This window comes from Mobula birostris, chromosome 9, assembly GCF_030028105.1.
Source record: "Mobula birostris isolate sMobBir1 chromosome 9, sMobBir1.hap1, whole genome shotgun sequence".
NCBI classification, from domain to species: domain Eukaryota; kingdom Metazoa; phylum Chordata; class Chondrichthyes; order Myliobatiformes; family Myliobatidae; genus Mobula; species Mobula birostris.
This window is the reverse complement of record NC_092378.1, coordinates 28,698,951-28,714,959: the sequence shown is the minus strand read 5'-3', so window position 1 is coordinate 28,714,959 and position 16,009 is coordinate 28,698,951. Positions and strand designations below refer to the sequence as shown.

Sequence of the window (16,009 nt, the reverse complement as noted above, 5' to 3'; positions counted from 1 at the left end):
TAAGAGCTGACAGGTAATTATACAGCTATATAGGACCCTGGTCAGACAGCACTTGGAGTACTGCGCTCAGTTCTGGTCACCTCACTACAGGAAGGATGTGGAAACTATAGAAAGGGTGCAGAGGCAATTTACAAGGATGTTGCCTGGATTGGGGAGCATGTCTTATGAGAATAGGTTGAGTGAACTAGAAGGTAAAGAAGAGAGTTAAATACCACCACAATGAGACAGTAATTATTTGGAATGTGTTACTCACGAGTGTCATTGCTGAACCTGATGTGCAGCTTGCCTGCGGGGGCACGTAGACCCCACAGAGAGTCCATGGTTGTGACACTACCACCTTTATTATGGTGGATTTTAATTTTTGTTGGTCTGGTTAGGATGAACATCAAGGCACAGAATGTTTGCAGCATGAATGGAGGGTATTTAGCTTATTAAATCTAAACTGACTTTTGGCAAGTACATCAAGCCTGTCCCATTATATCACCCTCTGTCTGTAGCCTAAAATGTTTTTGTTTTCATCTACTCGTCTGTTGCAAGCCATGATTGAATTTGCCTCGAGTATTCCTTGGCCAAGTATTTCAAATTCTAGTCATCCATGAGAAACATAACTAATGGGAGCAGGGGAAGTCCAGTGCCCCTGTGAGCTTGGCCTGCCACTCAATAAGCTTGCAGCTCATTGATCCAGGACTTAGCTCTAACTTCCTTATCCATTCTGTATGAAGTTCAGCTCTCCTATACTACAAAACTTTGTTTAACATAGGCTTAGGTCTACTCAATAATATTGTGCCCTTGCTGCCCAGACAGGAAATTCCAAAGATTTATGGCTCTGAAAGAATAATTTTTTCCTTAACTCTGTGTTAAATGGGCGACCACTTATTTTGAAATCCTGATTTTATATTCCCTTACATGGGGAATCATCCTCTCATCACCCATCTTCTCAAGTCCCCTTGGAATCTCACTGTTTCAATAAAATCACCTCTTATTCTTCTAAACACCAATGAGTATACACCAAACCTACACAACATTTCTTCATAAAGCATCCCCTTCATTGCAAAAATGTTTGTATTAAGTGTATAAAATGTTAGAAATATTCTGTGATTCTGGCAAGACATGGGGAAAGACACAGTAAATGACCTGATTAACTCCATTTCTCTACACTCGAATACTGGTTGACCTGCTATATATTTCAAGTTCTTCCTATCTTTATTTCTGAATTCCAGCTTTTCAATTTTCAAGCAAGCTAATGAATTTCATCTGAATTACTTCCAGTACAAATGCATCCTTTCCTAGATAAGGGGACTAAAATTCTATTTGTAGAATAAAAGAAGCCTTTCCTCGTGTTGCAATGTGATCCTTTGCAAATCATCTTCACTATATGTCTTCTGGATCTTGGCCTTCATAATTTTATTCAGATCCTCTTACAAACCTCCCTGTTTCAAAAACAAAGCCATATTTCTTCAATCTATCTATGTCATTATATGACCCTTCACCCTGGAATCATACGAGTAGATCTCCTGCAGGCCTTCATATTCTTCCTAAAGGCTGGAATCCAGAAATGGACACAATTCCCCAGCTGAGGATGAACAAATATTCAACACAGTTTCATCGTGACTTCATTGCTCTAGTACTCTGCCTTGACTTGTAAATTTATTTTTCAAAGTTCTTTCTTACCATCTCCAATAATTTTGCACAGATAAGCCTAGTTTTCTTTTTCCCTGCGGCTCCATTAGACGTGCGCTCCTTAATTAATTTGTGTTGCTTCTTTTCACTTTGCCTATGAGAATGTAACACTTCATTTTATTACATATTATGTACCACATACCTGTCTATACTATCTGGCGAAGGGTCTTGACCGGAAATACCAACAAGTCCTTTTGCTCCACAGATGTTGCCTGACCTGCTAAATTCTTCCAGTATATTGTTTGTTACCGCATATACCGTCAGTCTGTCTATATTCTCTTGAAATCTATTAGGGTCCATCTCTCAACTGACTACCTTAATAAATATAGATTTATTTTGACGCAGTTATTTGCTTTTAATGAACTACTGATTCATTAATCATCCATGAGCGTGTGTTCCTTTTTGGGTAGGTCTGGCTTGATGCAGCCACGCAAATCTTCTTCTCCTATGGACTAGGTTTGGGATCACTTATTGCTTTGGGCAGTTATAATAAATTCCACAACAATGTTTACAGGTAAGTCACTTTAATGGAATTGCATTCAATTCAGTAGGAATTTTTCTAATTTTCAACTTCTACTGAAAGTGAGCTTATGGTTTGTTGTAATGGTTACATTTGTTTGTTGAGTCCACTTTCTGTAACACAGTCCAGCAGAGGTAATGAGATTTTCAATTTCTGACCTGGTCTGAATGCATAATCAATCAGTTGTTGTGACACTTGAATATATTCCCTTGTGATTCCTGTTATTATTAAGGACTTTTTACAATCACTGACTTAAACTTTACAGAAAAAGTCTTTAACCTGAGATTAAAGTGGAAGGCAATGATCTCCTTGTAGATTAAAAATTAAAGGAAATAGAAAGAAGCAAGGCCTTGTATTTATTCCACAACTGTGATGTCCTTTCTAGTGAAGCAGCATGAGTGCTGTTGCTGTTGAGGTATAAGAACTTATATTGTGATCATGCTAGTTTCTTACATCCATTGATATTAAGCACAGACACACAAACACATGCATGCACACACAGACACGCACACACAGACATGCTCACAGAGACACGCACAAGTACCAGAGATAATTGGTTTCATTTGTTGTTATTTATTAAACTTTTGCAATATTCCATTTTACAGTACATAGAAATACTGCTGTGCTTGATAGAATTTCCAGACCACTCTGTGATTAAAAAAAAGTTATTGACCATCCCCAGAACTATTCGAAGACTGACGTTTAATTCCACTCTGTGATTACGTAAGAAAGTTGGGGGCGGTGGGGGAGGAGATTACAGTTGTATTTATTTTCCATTATCATAGTATTTATAAAAGTAATAAATATTGTACGAAACCTGTCACTTCACATTCTCACAAGCCTTTCCCAAGACAGTTTCATGCTCCTTTTGGCAGCCTGGGTAGAAAACAGACAATGATATTGCCAGAGAACAGGGCTCCTGCATGGTTAATGGGGTACACGACAGTACATAAGTCCGAATAATGGAAGGGCAATGGGAGAATAAGAATGAAACATGGCAGAAAATAATTTTTTGAATATCTAAAATCATTTTCCAAATTAACACATACTTAAAGATTAACTTCCTATCAGTCACTCTGGAAGAAAGATTAATTATATTTGAGATTATTTAAATGAATTCCATCTGTCTGCTTTATCTTCCAGAGATTGCCTCATAGTCTGCAGTATAAACTCCTGTACCAGCATATTTGCTGGATTAGTCATTTTCTCTGTCATTGGATTCATGGCTCACATCACAAATAAACCAGTAAGCGAACTTGCTTCATCAGGTAAGTACTGAGCTATTCACGCCAAGCTCCTTGAAGGTCATTCATATCTGCCTATATGTAATAGAAGCCTCAAACCTAATACTTTAGAATCAGGCTCGTTATCACTGATATACGTCGTGGCATTAGTTATTTTGTGGCAGCAGTGCATTGCAAGCCATAAAAATACTGTAAGATACAATTAAAATAATAAATAAATAGTGGAAAAGAGGAATAGTGAGGTAGTGCTTATAGATTCATTTAGAAACCTGATGGAAGAAGCTGTTCCTAAAATATTGACTGTGGGTCTTCAGCTCCGTAGATATTTTTTAATATGCTGGATTTTGATATTGGGCTTCAGGAGGGTATTATTGAGTTGCTTCTAATCAAGCTGATTACAACAAAATATCTAATAGGAACAGCTTCTGTCTTTATAGTTGTTGCCAGTGTCTTGCTATTTATTGTGTCAATTCAGGTATGGTATCCCATTCACAGTAATTATCCATATTACTAGGACTTTATAAAATAATAATATCAGCAGGATATTCTGGTCTAACAGAAATGAATATGTGATTAGCCTAATAGTGCCCACCATTGGAAAAATGGCATATTATACAATATGGGACAGTACAGAACAGGAACAAGCCCTTGGTCTACATTGTTATGCTGAACTAATTAAGATAGTAATCAAATGCCCAACTAAACTAATTTAATATGCCTATACATATATATCCTATTTCCTGCACATTCATATGCCAATCAAAGAGCCTCTTGAATACCTGTCATATTGCCTCCATCACCAGCCCTGAGAGCACATTCCTGGCACCTACTATTCTCTGTGAAAAAAATTGACCTGCCCATCTCCTTTCAACCTAGTCCCTCTCAACTCAAATACATGACCTCTGAAGTTAGAAACTTCAACCCTAGGAAAAAGATACCAGCTGTTGACATTATCCGTGCCTCTCATAACCTTATAAACCTCTGTCAGTTCTCCCTTCACCCTCCAGTGCCCTAGGGAAACAATATAGTCAGCCCAACTTCTTCTTAAAGCACATACTCTGTATCAGGCAACATCCCGGTAAACTTCTTTTGCACCTTCTCCGAAGCCTCATTATCCTTCTTCTAATGGGGTGACCAGAACTGTATGCAATGTCACCCTATCAATCCATGTAGACATTTACAGGGAGCTATGAACTTGGACTCCAAGATTCCTCTGTACATCAACAGTGTTAAGTGTCTTGCTATTAATGGTACACTGTCCCTTCACCTTTAATCTCCCAAAATACAACTCTTAACATCTGGCTGGTTAAACTCCATCTGCTTTTACTCTGTCCATAGCTGAAACTGATCTAAATCCTGCTGCATTCTTAGTCTTTTACATTATCCACAACACCACCAATTTTTCTATCATTGGCAAACTTACTAACTCACCCATCTATGTTTTCATCCAAGTCCTTTATATTATCAGAAAAAGCAGGTGTCTCAGTACAGGTCCTTGTGGAACACCATTCATTGTGGACCTCCGGCCAAAGTAAGTCCCATCAACTACTACCCCCTGTCTCTAAGGGCAAGTTAATTCTGAATCCCAACAGCCAATCCACCATGGATCCCATTCATCTTAATCTCTAGATGATCCACTTCTGAGGGACCTTGTGAAACACTTCACTAAATTTCATGTAGAGAACATCCACAGCTTAACCCTCATCAACCACCTTTGTCACCTCCTTAAAAGCTCAATCAAATTGGTATGATAACCTGCCCCACACAAAGCCATGCTAACTGTTCCTAATTAGGCCATAGTTTTCCAAATGCTTATAAATCCTATCCCAAGAACCTGCTCCTGTAACTTTTGTACCACTGACGTGAAATTCACCAGTTTGTAGTTTCCAGGAATATCCCTATTTGCCTTCTTGAATAATGGAAAAACATCAGCTACTCACCAGTTTTCCAGGAGGTCAGCTGTGCACTAGAGAAGGAACAAATATATTGGTCAAGATCCAAGCAATATCATATTTGCCCTTGGTCAATAACCTGAGGTATATCTCTTCAGACCCTGCGGATTGACCCACCTTAATGTTCTTTACCAGACCCAACACTACTCCCTTATTTATCTCAAACATCCTAGCAAATTGGCATATGACTCACTTATCTCCCTACGTTCTATTTCTGCTTTGTAAATACTGTTGCGAAGTACTCATTTAGGATGTCACCCACATCCTTCACTTCCAAGTACGTGTTTCCTCCTTTAGCCTTAAGTGGTCCTACCCATTCCCTTGTTATCCACTTGGGACTCTTCATAATTCCACTTTCCATGGACTTTTCATGACCGTGCCTAGCTTTCCTAATTCCCTTCTTGAGCTTTTCTCTAGCCTTCTTTTTTATAACTTAAGGACTTTGTTTGAACTTAGCTTCCTAAACCATACATATGCTTCTTTATTTCTACTTGATTAAATGCACCACCTGTCTCATCTTCCAAGGTTCCCTTACCTTGCCATCCCTGTTCTTCTTTCTTCCTGGAACATACTTGTCTGTATTCTGTCAACTAGTCTTTAAACACCCTCCATATATCATCTTGTGGGTTTGCCCAAAAACAGCTGCTCCCAAAATAAGTCTCCCTAGTTCCTGCCTAATACTCTCTTAATATGCCAATGTCTCTCTTAATTTCTTCAATGTACAGTAATGCCCTCCTGCTTGCTCCATAATTATTCTTATCTACAGCTAGCTTAAAACTTATGGAGTTGTGGTCACTGACAATCTTGTACTCTCGTTCCCCTTGACTTGGAACATCTAATGATTAAGTGCTGACCATTCTACTTACCAAGAAAGTTCTCCTCTGTGATCCCGACCACAGTTTATATACCCACAAAGGCTGATGATTTCAAGCAAGTACTTGAGGTATTGAATACAGTGGTTAGCAAACAAGAAACAGCCTATCCCAATGCATTTCATAGGACTTCAGTCAGGCTTGTTTGAAGAAATCTCTGCTCAACTATCATCAACATATCACTTGCAGCACGAGGAATGCCAACACACTTGACCACTGTTACACTGTGATTAGGAATGCTTACTGTTCCATCCCTGGCCCACTTTTCAGGAAATCTGACGATTTGGCTGTCATTCTTCTACCTGCATGAAAGCATTGGCTAAAAAGCAAGACTCCAGAGATAAGGACAATAAAGAGGTGGTCAGGGGAGGCAGAGGAGCGGCTACAGGATTACTTTGAGTCGGTGGACTGGGCCATGTTCAAGGACTCACCTGAGGATCTGAATGAATATGTCATGGTTGCCATAGACTTTATGAAAACAGTTATAGACAAGTGTGGCCCCACAAAATTATTCAGACGCTTCCTCAACCAGAAGCTCTGGTTGAAGCAAGAGATCAGCAATCTCTGAGGGCCAGATCTGTGGCATTCAGGTCTGGTGACCAAGTAAAACACAAGAGGTCCAGGTATAATCTCTGGAAAGCCATCTAACATACCAATTGTCAATTCCAGACCTAACTTGAATCACTGAAGGATGCTAAACAGCTGTGACGGGGTTTGTATGCTATCACCTCCTGCAAAGTGAAACCAAGCAACATAGGTGACAACAAGGTTTTGCTCCCAGATGAGCTCAATGCCTTTTATATTGACTTTGACCATCAAAGCATGCCGGCACCTTCACGAACTCCCATAGCCCCCGATGACCCTACTATTTTAGTCTCTGAGGCTGATGTGAGAGCATCCTTTAGGAGGGAGGACCCACGGAAAGCACCCGACTCAGATGGGGTACCTGGCCGAATACTAAAGACATGTGCTGATCAACTGGCTGAAGTATTCATCGATACCTTTAATCCCTCACTTTGGCTGTCTGAGGTACCCTCGGTTCAAGCAGGCTTCAATGAACCTGCCTCAATGAATATAAATCAGCAGTCCGTACATCCACAGTGATGAAGTGCTTTGAGAAGTTGGCAGCATGGTAGCGTTTGGGCAGTACGGTAGTGTAGTGGTTAGCACAACTCTTTACAGTTCCAGTGACCCGGGTTCAATTCCCGCAGCTGCCTGTAAGGAGTTTGTACGTTCTCCTCGTGACCGTGTGGGTTTCCTTCGGGTACTCCAGTTTCCTCTCACAGTCCAAAGATGCACCAGTTGGTAGGTTAATTGGTCATTGTAATTTGTCCCATGATTAGGCTAGGGTTAAGTCGGCGGTTATTGGGCGTCATGGCGCAAAGGGCCAGAAGGGCTTATTCCATGCTGCATGTCAATTAAAAAAACCATATCAGCTCCTGCATGTGAAGCAACTAGCATCTGCTCCAATTTGCCTACAGTCACAACTGGTCCACAGCAGGCACACCAATGCTGGAGGAACTCAGCAGACCAGGCAGTATCTATGGAAAAAGGTACAGTAGACATTTCAGTCCGAGACGTCGACTGTATTTTTTCCCATAGATGCTGCCTGGCCTGCTGAGTTCCTCCAGCATTTTGTGTGTGTTGCTCGGATTTCCAGCATCTGCAGATTTTCTCTTGTTTGTGACAGAGATACCATTTCATTGACTCTGTGCTCAATACTGGAACATCTGGACAGTGGAGATACATCAGGATGCTCTTCGTTGACTACAGCTTGGCATTCAATACTATCATTCCCTCAGAATTAATCAGTAAGTTCCAAGACCTAGGGTTCAATCCCTCCTTGTGCAACTGGACCATCAATTTCCTCACTTGCAGACCCCAGTCAGTCTGGATTGGCAACAGCATCTCCTCCACAATCACAATCAGCACAGATGCACCATATGGTTGTGTGCTTAGCACCCTGCCCTTATCTCTTTATACTTTTGACTGTGAAGCTAAGCTCAGCTCCACTGCCATATTTAAGTTTGCTGACAACACCAATGTCATCGACCAAATCAAAAGAGGAGATGAACCAGCGTTCAGGAGGGAGATTGAAAATTTGGCTGAGTGGTGCCACAACAACAACCTCTCACTCCATGTCAGCAGCGAGACTAAGGAGCTGATTATTGAGTCCAGACAGTCTGGAGGTCCATGAGCCAGTTCTCTTTGGGGGATCAGATGTGGAGAGGGCCAGCAGCTTTAAGTTCCTCGGTGTTATCATTTCAGAGGATCTGTCCTGGGCCCAGCATGTAAGTGCAATTACAAAGAGAGCGCGGCAGCACTTCCACGGTCTAAGAAGCTGCGAAGATTCAGCATGTCATCTAAAACTGACAAATTCCTATAGATGTGTGATGGAGAGTATATTGACTGGTTGCATCGCGGCATGTGAGTGCCTTTCAAATGACATTCAATAGAAAAGCCTACAAAAAGTAGGGAAGCAGGCCTGTCCATCACAGGTAAAGCCCTCCCCACCATTGAACACATCTGTACAAGCACTCTCACAGAAAAGCAGCATCCATCATCAAGGACTGCGAGTACAGGTTCAGGAACAGCATTACCCCTCAACCATCAAGCTATTGAACCAGAGAGGATAACTTCACTCACCCCAACATTTAAATGTTCCCACAACCGGTGGACTCACTTTCAAGGATTCTTCATCTCATATTGTTGATATTTATTATTATTATTATTATTATTTTGTTTATTGGTATTTACTGTGAAATGCCAGCAGGAAAATGAATCTAACAACTAGGACATTGAGGAACAGATGAACAGGCAGATTACGGAAAGTTGTAAAAACAGGCCTCTGCCCCTTCCCTCTTCAGTCCTGACGAAGGGTTCCGTCCCGAAACGGTGACTGATCATTTCCACGGATGCTGCTCGACTTGCTGAGTTCCTCCAGTGTGTTGTGAGTGTTGCTGTAAAAACAGGGTATTGCTGTGGCTGACTTCAACTTCCCTATTACAGACTGGAACTTCTTTGGTGCAAAACGGGTCTAGATGGGGCATCCAGGAGGGTTTTCCTAAATCAACATGTAAATAGCTGAAGAAGGGGAGTAGCCATATTTGGGCTGGTGTTGGGTTATGAGCCTGACCAGGTGACTACCTTTCTAAGTTCAAAGTAAATTTATAATCAAAGTACATACAGTATGGTGGCATATAAATTTACTTTGAATTTAGAAAGGTAGTTATCTAGTCATCATTTTTTCTGCCTGTTCATCTATTCCTCAATGTTCTAGTTGCTATCTGGAGTCAGTAGTGTAATCCCATATAATCCCATCAGACTGATCACAACATTTTTTTAAGTTATTGGGTTGTAAGGATATAGACTCAGTGGATGCTCTATTATGTTCCCTCTGAATGTAGCTGTGATATCACTCCTGATTAATAGTGCAATTTACCCCACCCCTCAACTTTACTTCCTTCTCTGTTTGCAACAGAGAGACGTTGGTGTGCAAAAAAAGGTGTCCAGTCTAAGAGTTATCATCTTAGTCACTTTTCTTGGGCTCGCAAGACCCTGTTGGATATTGGTGGTGTGGAATGCTGCAAGTAAAATTTGTTGGCTATAGAGTGAATGGTGGGTGTAGATGTGTGGCATTGGTCAGTGTGAGGACTAGGCCTCAAGCTGTGGTGTTGCCTGCTTGCAGCCCCCCAGTGGAGGCATCGGAGTGGGATACTCCACTGGAGTGCCTGTTGCAGAATGGTGAGCCTCCATGTTGGAGTGTGTGTTGCCCCCTAGTGTTTGCTCGGCAGAAGACAAGTTAAATTGTGTTCAACTGCAGACCGCTGCAACATTCATGAACTTAGTGACTTGGACTATGTATTTTTTGTGACTTTATTTTACTGCTGTTTTATTTGTGCTATATGTGCTTTGTGTTGTGTATGACTTTTGGTACTGTGTTTTGCACCTTGGAGGAATGTTGCTTCATTTGACTGTATTCATGGGTATTCATGAACGATAATTAAACTTGAACTTAAAATCCATCTTTTCTAAAATATCGAAACCATGAAATATTAAGCATCTGTTCCTGTCTTTCTCTTGGCCCAGTCTCTATTGTCACTAAACATCACAGTTCCATGTACTAAACCATGCTCTAAGTTCATCACATTTACCCATACTATTCCTAATATTAAAATACACACACTTCATATCTTTTATCCCATTGTATCTTACTCGGCATGACATCCACCTTCCTTTCAATCCTTTCTTTTCTGACCTAGTGTTTTGGTTCCCATCCCCCTGCTAAACTAGAGTACACCCTCTCGAGTAGTACCATTGAACTTCCCTGCCAGGATATGGATTCCCTCCAGTTCAGGTTCAACTTATCCCTCTTGTACAGATTGCCCCCACCTCAGAAGATGTACCAATAATCCAAGAACTTGAAGCCCTGCCCCCTGCGCCAGTCCTCAGCCATACATTCATCTATTACATCATTCTATTTCTGCCCTGACTAGCACGTGGTACTGGGAGTAATCCAGTGATTACTGTTTTTGACCTGACTACCTGACCATGCAATGTCAGGGAATGATAACGGGTGGACCTCACACTTCAACGGGTCAAATTAATGACTGTATAGTTCTCGATAAAATAAAATCTCACCTCAGTTGCTAGGAGATCCTTTGTTCTTGAGTCATGAAACCACCATCAGCACGAATGGAACAGACTGAGGAATTCCAGTATTGAACAGCCCAGAGTCAGTCATCTAAAATGCATATGGGCCATCAGTAGTGGAGAAGTTATACACGTCTGCTCCCCTCCTTGATGAGGCTAGAATCCTTTCAGCTATTTAAGCAGCCCAACTGGCTTGAAATTACTCCAGTGGCCCTGGGCTGGTGCTGCTAATGTGTTTCTGTCGCAGACCTCCTGAACCCAAGTAAGGACCTTGACTGATGCAGACAAGTTTATCACTCCAACTTGTACCAACAGCAGGACCTCTGTACTTTTACTGTAAATTTTCTGTGGAGTAGATGCACGTCAACAAGTTTTTCTCCGGCCTTGTAGCTCTGGCATATGTGATTTCTTCCACAGGCCCTGGGCTCGCATTTCTTGCTTATCCACAAGCTGTGACACAAATGCAACCAGCAGCACTATGGGCCATTCTCTTTTTCTCCATGTTACTGATGCTTGGTCTTGATTCACAGGTTAGTATTGAAATTGTGTAAAGTATAACTATAATTTCTGATATAATAGAAGTTATGTACTCAAGAACAAAATGATAAATTTTCATTTAATTTTTTTTTCTTTACTTCTTTCCCATCTTGCTCTTTTGATAAAGAAGATGCATGTGCTTTTCTGCTCTGGATCATCAACTTATGATTTTTATTTGCATGAGCCAGATCTTGAGTTATTACTTCATGAAATACAAAAAAATCGAACAAATCCTTCACCAGCATTAATGTGTATGCACCGGATAGCAGGAATCATCAATTAGTGATCAAAATTGGGAACATCCACTATCCCCGGCCCTTCATGTTTAATTTGCAGTGAAAGGGACAGCCATGATCTCTGAACTACAATAGACAGACCATGAAAATTCTTCAGTCTATTGTTAGCAGCACGCTGATTCTTCATGACAGAACATTGAACTTCACAATCCTATTCAAAAATCCCTCCATTGCCTCATTTTCCCAGCTCTGTTTATTTCCCCTAGTTTCATATCATTTCACAATCCCCGCACTCCCTCACTTCTAATCTTTTGCATTAGCTTTTTGCATAGCACCATTGGTGACTATACCCAGCAACCCGACAATATGGCCATTAAACCCTCAAATTCTTTCTCTAAATCTTCTGAACATTTTACTTCCCTCTGATCCTTTAAATCCCTCCTGAAAGTCTCTTTGATCAAGTTTTGGCTCAATGTTTTAGCAGCTTTCTGTCTGGCTCATTATCAAACTTCACGTGAGATTCATTCCTGTGTATTATCTTGGCCCTAAATCAGTGGAGGTTGCGGTTGTTACTCAACTATTAATCGAAAGATGAGAGTTAACATGACAGCTTGTAAGTTTTAATATTTTTACAAAATCCAGATAAAGTTGGTATAAAAGGCCGGTTTGCTGAAGAGTGGTGGATTGCCATAAAACACTTAATTTTTTTATTTGGGAAGGAAACCAGTAATCCTTACCTTGTCTAACATAAATATGAGTCCAGTTCCACAATAATATGGTTAACTCTTTACTCTAAGTTGTTTACCAATTGAGTCTTTTGTATTACATTAGGCAGATTGCTCAGATTTGATGAAAGTTTGATTACTGAGTGGGGGTTACATATAAACAGTTTTCATTTTCAAGAGTAGCTGTCTTGTGAACTAACCCCTATTCTTGCATTTCTTCAAGATGCTTGCATTTCTGTAATTAAATGCCCTGTCTTGAAGAAATGCTGTAAAATTTTACGGGAGAACTTGCGTACTTGGATTTCCACAGTCAGATCTTCCATCTCCCTGGGAACTCCAGTATACAGCCATTTTCTGAATTTTCATGGCCTGCATATGTCAGATGGTAGAATAATGCAAAGGGACGCCACCAGAAATAAACAAAATAAAGAGCTGGAGGAAGAATGCCACAGCAAGGCAACCTGGGACAACCTGATGTCTCCAGAAAGTTCTTTTACTTTCTACTTCTGACTTCACAAAAATCCAATTCTGAATATGTCTATTGAGTAGACTCCAGTGATATCTTTAAAGTACCTATACACTTTGCAATCTTTTTCCAGACCAGATTAAATGGTTGGTGTTTGAATAGCCATGAGCCGCATCTCCCTTTCATCTTAGAGTATGGGAAAGCGGGTATCTTACAGAATTTTACTGTTGAAAATAATCCAGTTGTCGACCCAGCTGAATGATGCAGCTGTAACATTGCCAACTAGCCAGCCCAGCCCTAATACATCTGTGGATAGACTATGCACTAATATTTTATATGCAGCTTGGAATTAATGAGCGTTGTTGATCGCTGCCTATATTATGTGAAATTTTAAACACTACACGAATATATTCCTGCATCATTCAGGTCACAGCCTTCTCAATAATCATCATTTTCTCCTTAGGTTCTTCTCTCGTACTTCTCTGGTGTAGGCATTATGATGAGCTTGAGCAATTCATCTCTTTCTGACTTCCTGCCTTACCAGTTCTTTGTATTAATTCCCTTACATTTCTGTATTGAATATCCACATGAATATTAAATACTGGAATCCTAGAGAACTACTTCCTGGAACTAATTCGGAAGGCGTGTAGCTTGGGTGGTTGACGGCTGGGTTGAGTTGTTCTCCGATCTTGGCAATTTACTTGCAAACATTTACTTGTCTCCTCGCATGGTGACAAAATGTTTGCAAGTAAATTGCAAACCCGACCCAACCAGAACTAATTCCTGATGAAGAATTTAATAAAAATAATGTCTTTATTTTTCATGAACCGACTGTTTATGTTGTTCCCAACTAATTATTCTGTTTTCAAGTTCTGCACAGTGGAAGGGTTTGTTACTGCCCTAATGGACGAATATCCTAAAAGCCTGCGATCTCATAAAAAGCTCTTCATTGCACTGGTGTGCATCATTTCATACCTCATTGGATTAAGTAATGTTACTCAGGTACATGTGAAATAAATGTCTCATTTGTACTGTGCTATGCAGCATCTAGACTGTTCCAGCTTAAACAAGGGTAGACTTCTCTACAGCTCAAATGTGTTTTGGTCAGAACTGAGTCCATAGTAGGAACTTATCAAATTGTACTTCATACTCACCGAGGTTAGTTTTGTGGCTCATAAACCTTTTTGAGTCTTGCTTCAGGGTCCAGGTACTTCCCCACCAATGACAGCAGGGGTCAGATGAAAAATAAACCATTTTACCTCATGTATATTAACTGAGATCAGAAGGTGTAGCCCTACTGTAGTGGATTGGCATTTTGAATTTGAAATATTACCTCCTATTGAATAATTTTGACAATTTTGTGGTGACATGATAAATTATCACCAGATTTGAGCTGTAGTTTAGGATCCATTTAAATGTTCTTCAGATAGTTCAGGTAGAGCCACTGACAATTAGTGGGGATGAAATAATTGAATCTGCTAATCTAGTTGTAAATATTGCTATATTACCCACTTCTCAGAACATCTATACCTTGTTAAGAAAATAATTACTCAAAATTTGCTGGTCATAAACACCAACTCTGATAGATGAGTGATTTACTCCCAGGGACCTGGAACACGACTTACAATCATGGCATCATCCACCCATCGAGTCTTTCAATCCCCCATGAGAACCCTCCATCTTCTGTAATTCAAATCTTGTAGATTTTCTCTTTTTTTAAAAATTTTCATCTTCTTTTAAGGACTTGAAATGTATTAAAACCCATACTGTTTCCAATCTTTATATAGAATAGAATATTACGCTGATTTTGATCTATTATATATTTTATGGCAAATTAAGTCAAAATATCAGGTGAACAATTTCTCAAGCAGAGGGGCCCCTCATAACTGGGTACGGATCACCAAGAATAGGTACTCCATTCAGAACAATTTCCTTACAATTTACCTGTAGCCTTGTAATTGACCCAATTCTCTTATGAAAACTGATGAACTCTGTTTACATTACCTTTGCAGGCAGTGAATGCCACTGTAAAGAATTTGTTTAAGGTGTATTACATGGTGGCCTAAAATAACTTCTCCATGAATATCCTCTTCCTCCCTCTGAGCATGAGGTTGGCTTTGTGTTTGGTCAGAACTTAGTGAAGCGAGTTACTCCCACGTTTCTCCATTGTGTTGCTCTGTAGCTTACTGTGCCGCACCATTTCACCAGCAAAGCAGAAACAGATTATTGGAATAACTGCTGTGTAAGATGAACCAATGGCCTACCATTTCTACTGTTGGGTAAGCTGTGCCCATGCAAAGATCCAAACTCATAAGTTATAGCTCCTGGAATAGCTACTAGACATGGGATTGTTTCCTTGGTTTTGTGTTGGTGGGCTTTCCAGTGTTGTTAGTGGGTTTCATTGTTGGTTGATAATGTCAGTTAATAAATTGGCATTTTTTCTTTTGCGTTCTACCAATTATTGAACTTGCTGCCCCAAAGCACAACTGTATTACCAGCTTTTGCATTCTAGTATTACTGTGGTTGTCCTATATTAGAAACTCGCATTTCTGAATTTTGTTTCTCTTCTGAATTCAGGGTGGCCTCTATGTGTTCAAGATGTTTGACTATTATTCTGCCAGTGGGATGAGCCTGCTCTTCCTGGTTTTCTTCGAGACTATCTCAATATCTTGGTTTTATGGTAAGTAGCTGCTTTAAATTTACCCGGTTCTCTTATTATTTAGAAACAGAACTGAATGTGATAGGTTTTCATGTGATCCCTTTTATTCTCTCCCAGGAAGCTAGGTAAAAGAACATACACTCAGTGGCTGCTTTATTAGGTATCTATACACCTGCTTGTCAGTGCAAGTATCTAATCTGTCAATCATGTGACTGCAACTCAATGCATAAAAGTATGCAGACATGGTCAAGAGGTTCAGTTGTTGTTCAGACCAAACATGAGAATGGGGAAGAAAAATGATATAGATGACATCGACCGTTGAATGATTCTTGGAGCTAGATGAGGTGATTTGCATATCTCAGAAACTGCTGATTTCCTGGGATTTTTACAAACAAATGTCTCTAGAGCAGGGGTTCCCAACCTTTTTCTTGCCACGGACCAATACCATTAAGCAAGGGGTCCACG

General features: G+C 40.3%; 1 protein-coding gene across 4 annotated transcripts in view; it reads left to right on the top strand.

The window, feature by feature from the left end:
• Positions 1 to 16,009, top strand: part of LOC140202617 (sodium- and chloride-dependent GABA transporter 1-like) — a 47,582-nt gene that overhangs the window by 15,522 nt on the left and 16,051 nt on the right. For all 4 annotated transcript variants that reach the window (XM_072267677.1, XM_072267676.1, XM_072267679.1 and 1 more), the window contains 5 exons: positions 2,091 to 2,194; positions 3,344 to 3,468; positions 11,339 to 11,451; positions 13,756 to 13,887; positions 15,463 to 15,565. In XM_072267677.1, the coding sequence (XP_072123778.1) occupies positions 2,091 to 2,194; positions 3,344 to 3,468; positions 11,339 to 11,451; positions 13,756 to 13,887; positions 15,463 to 15,565 (577 nt within the window). The remainder of the gene's footprint in view (positions 1 to 2,090; positions 2,195 to 3,343; positions 3,469 to 11,338; positions 11,452 to 13,755; positions 13,888 to 15,462; positions 15,566 to 16,009) is intronic.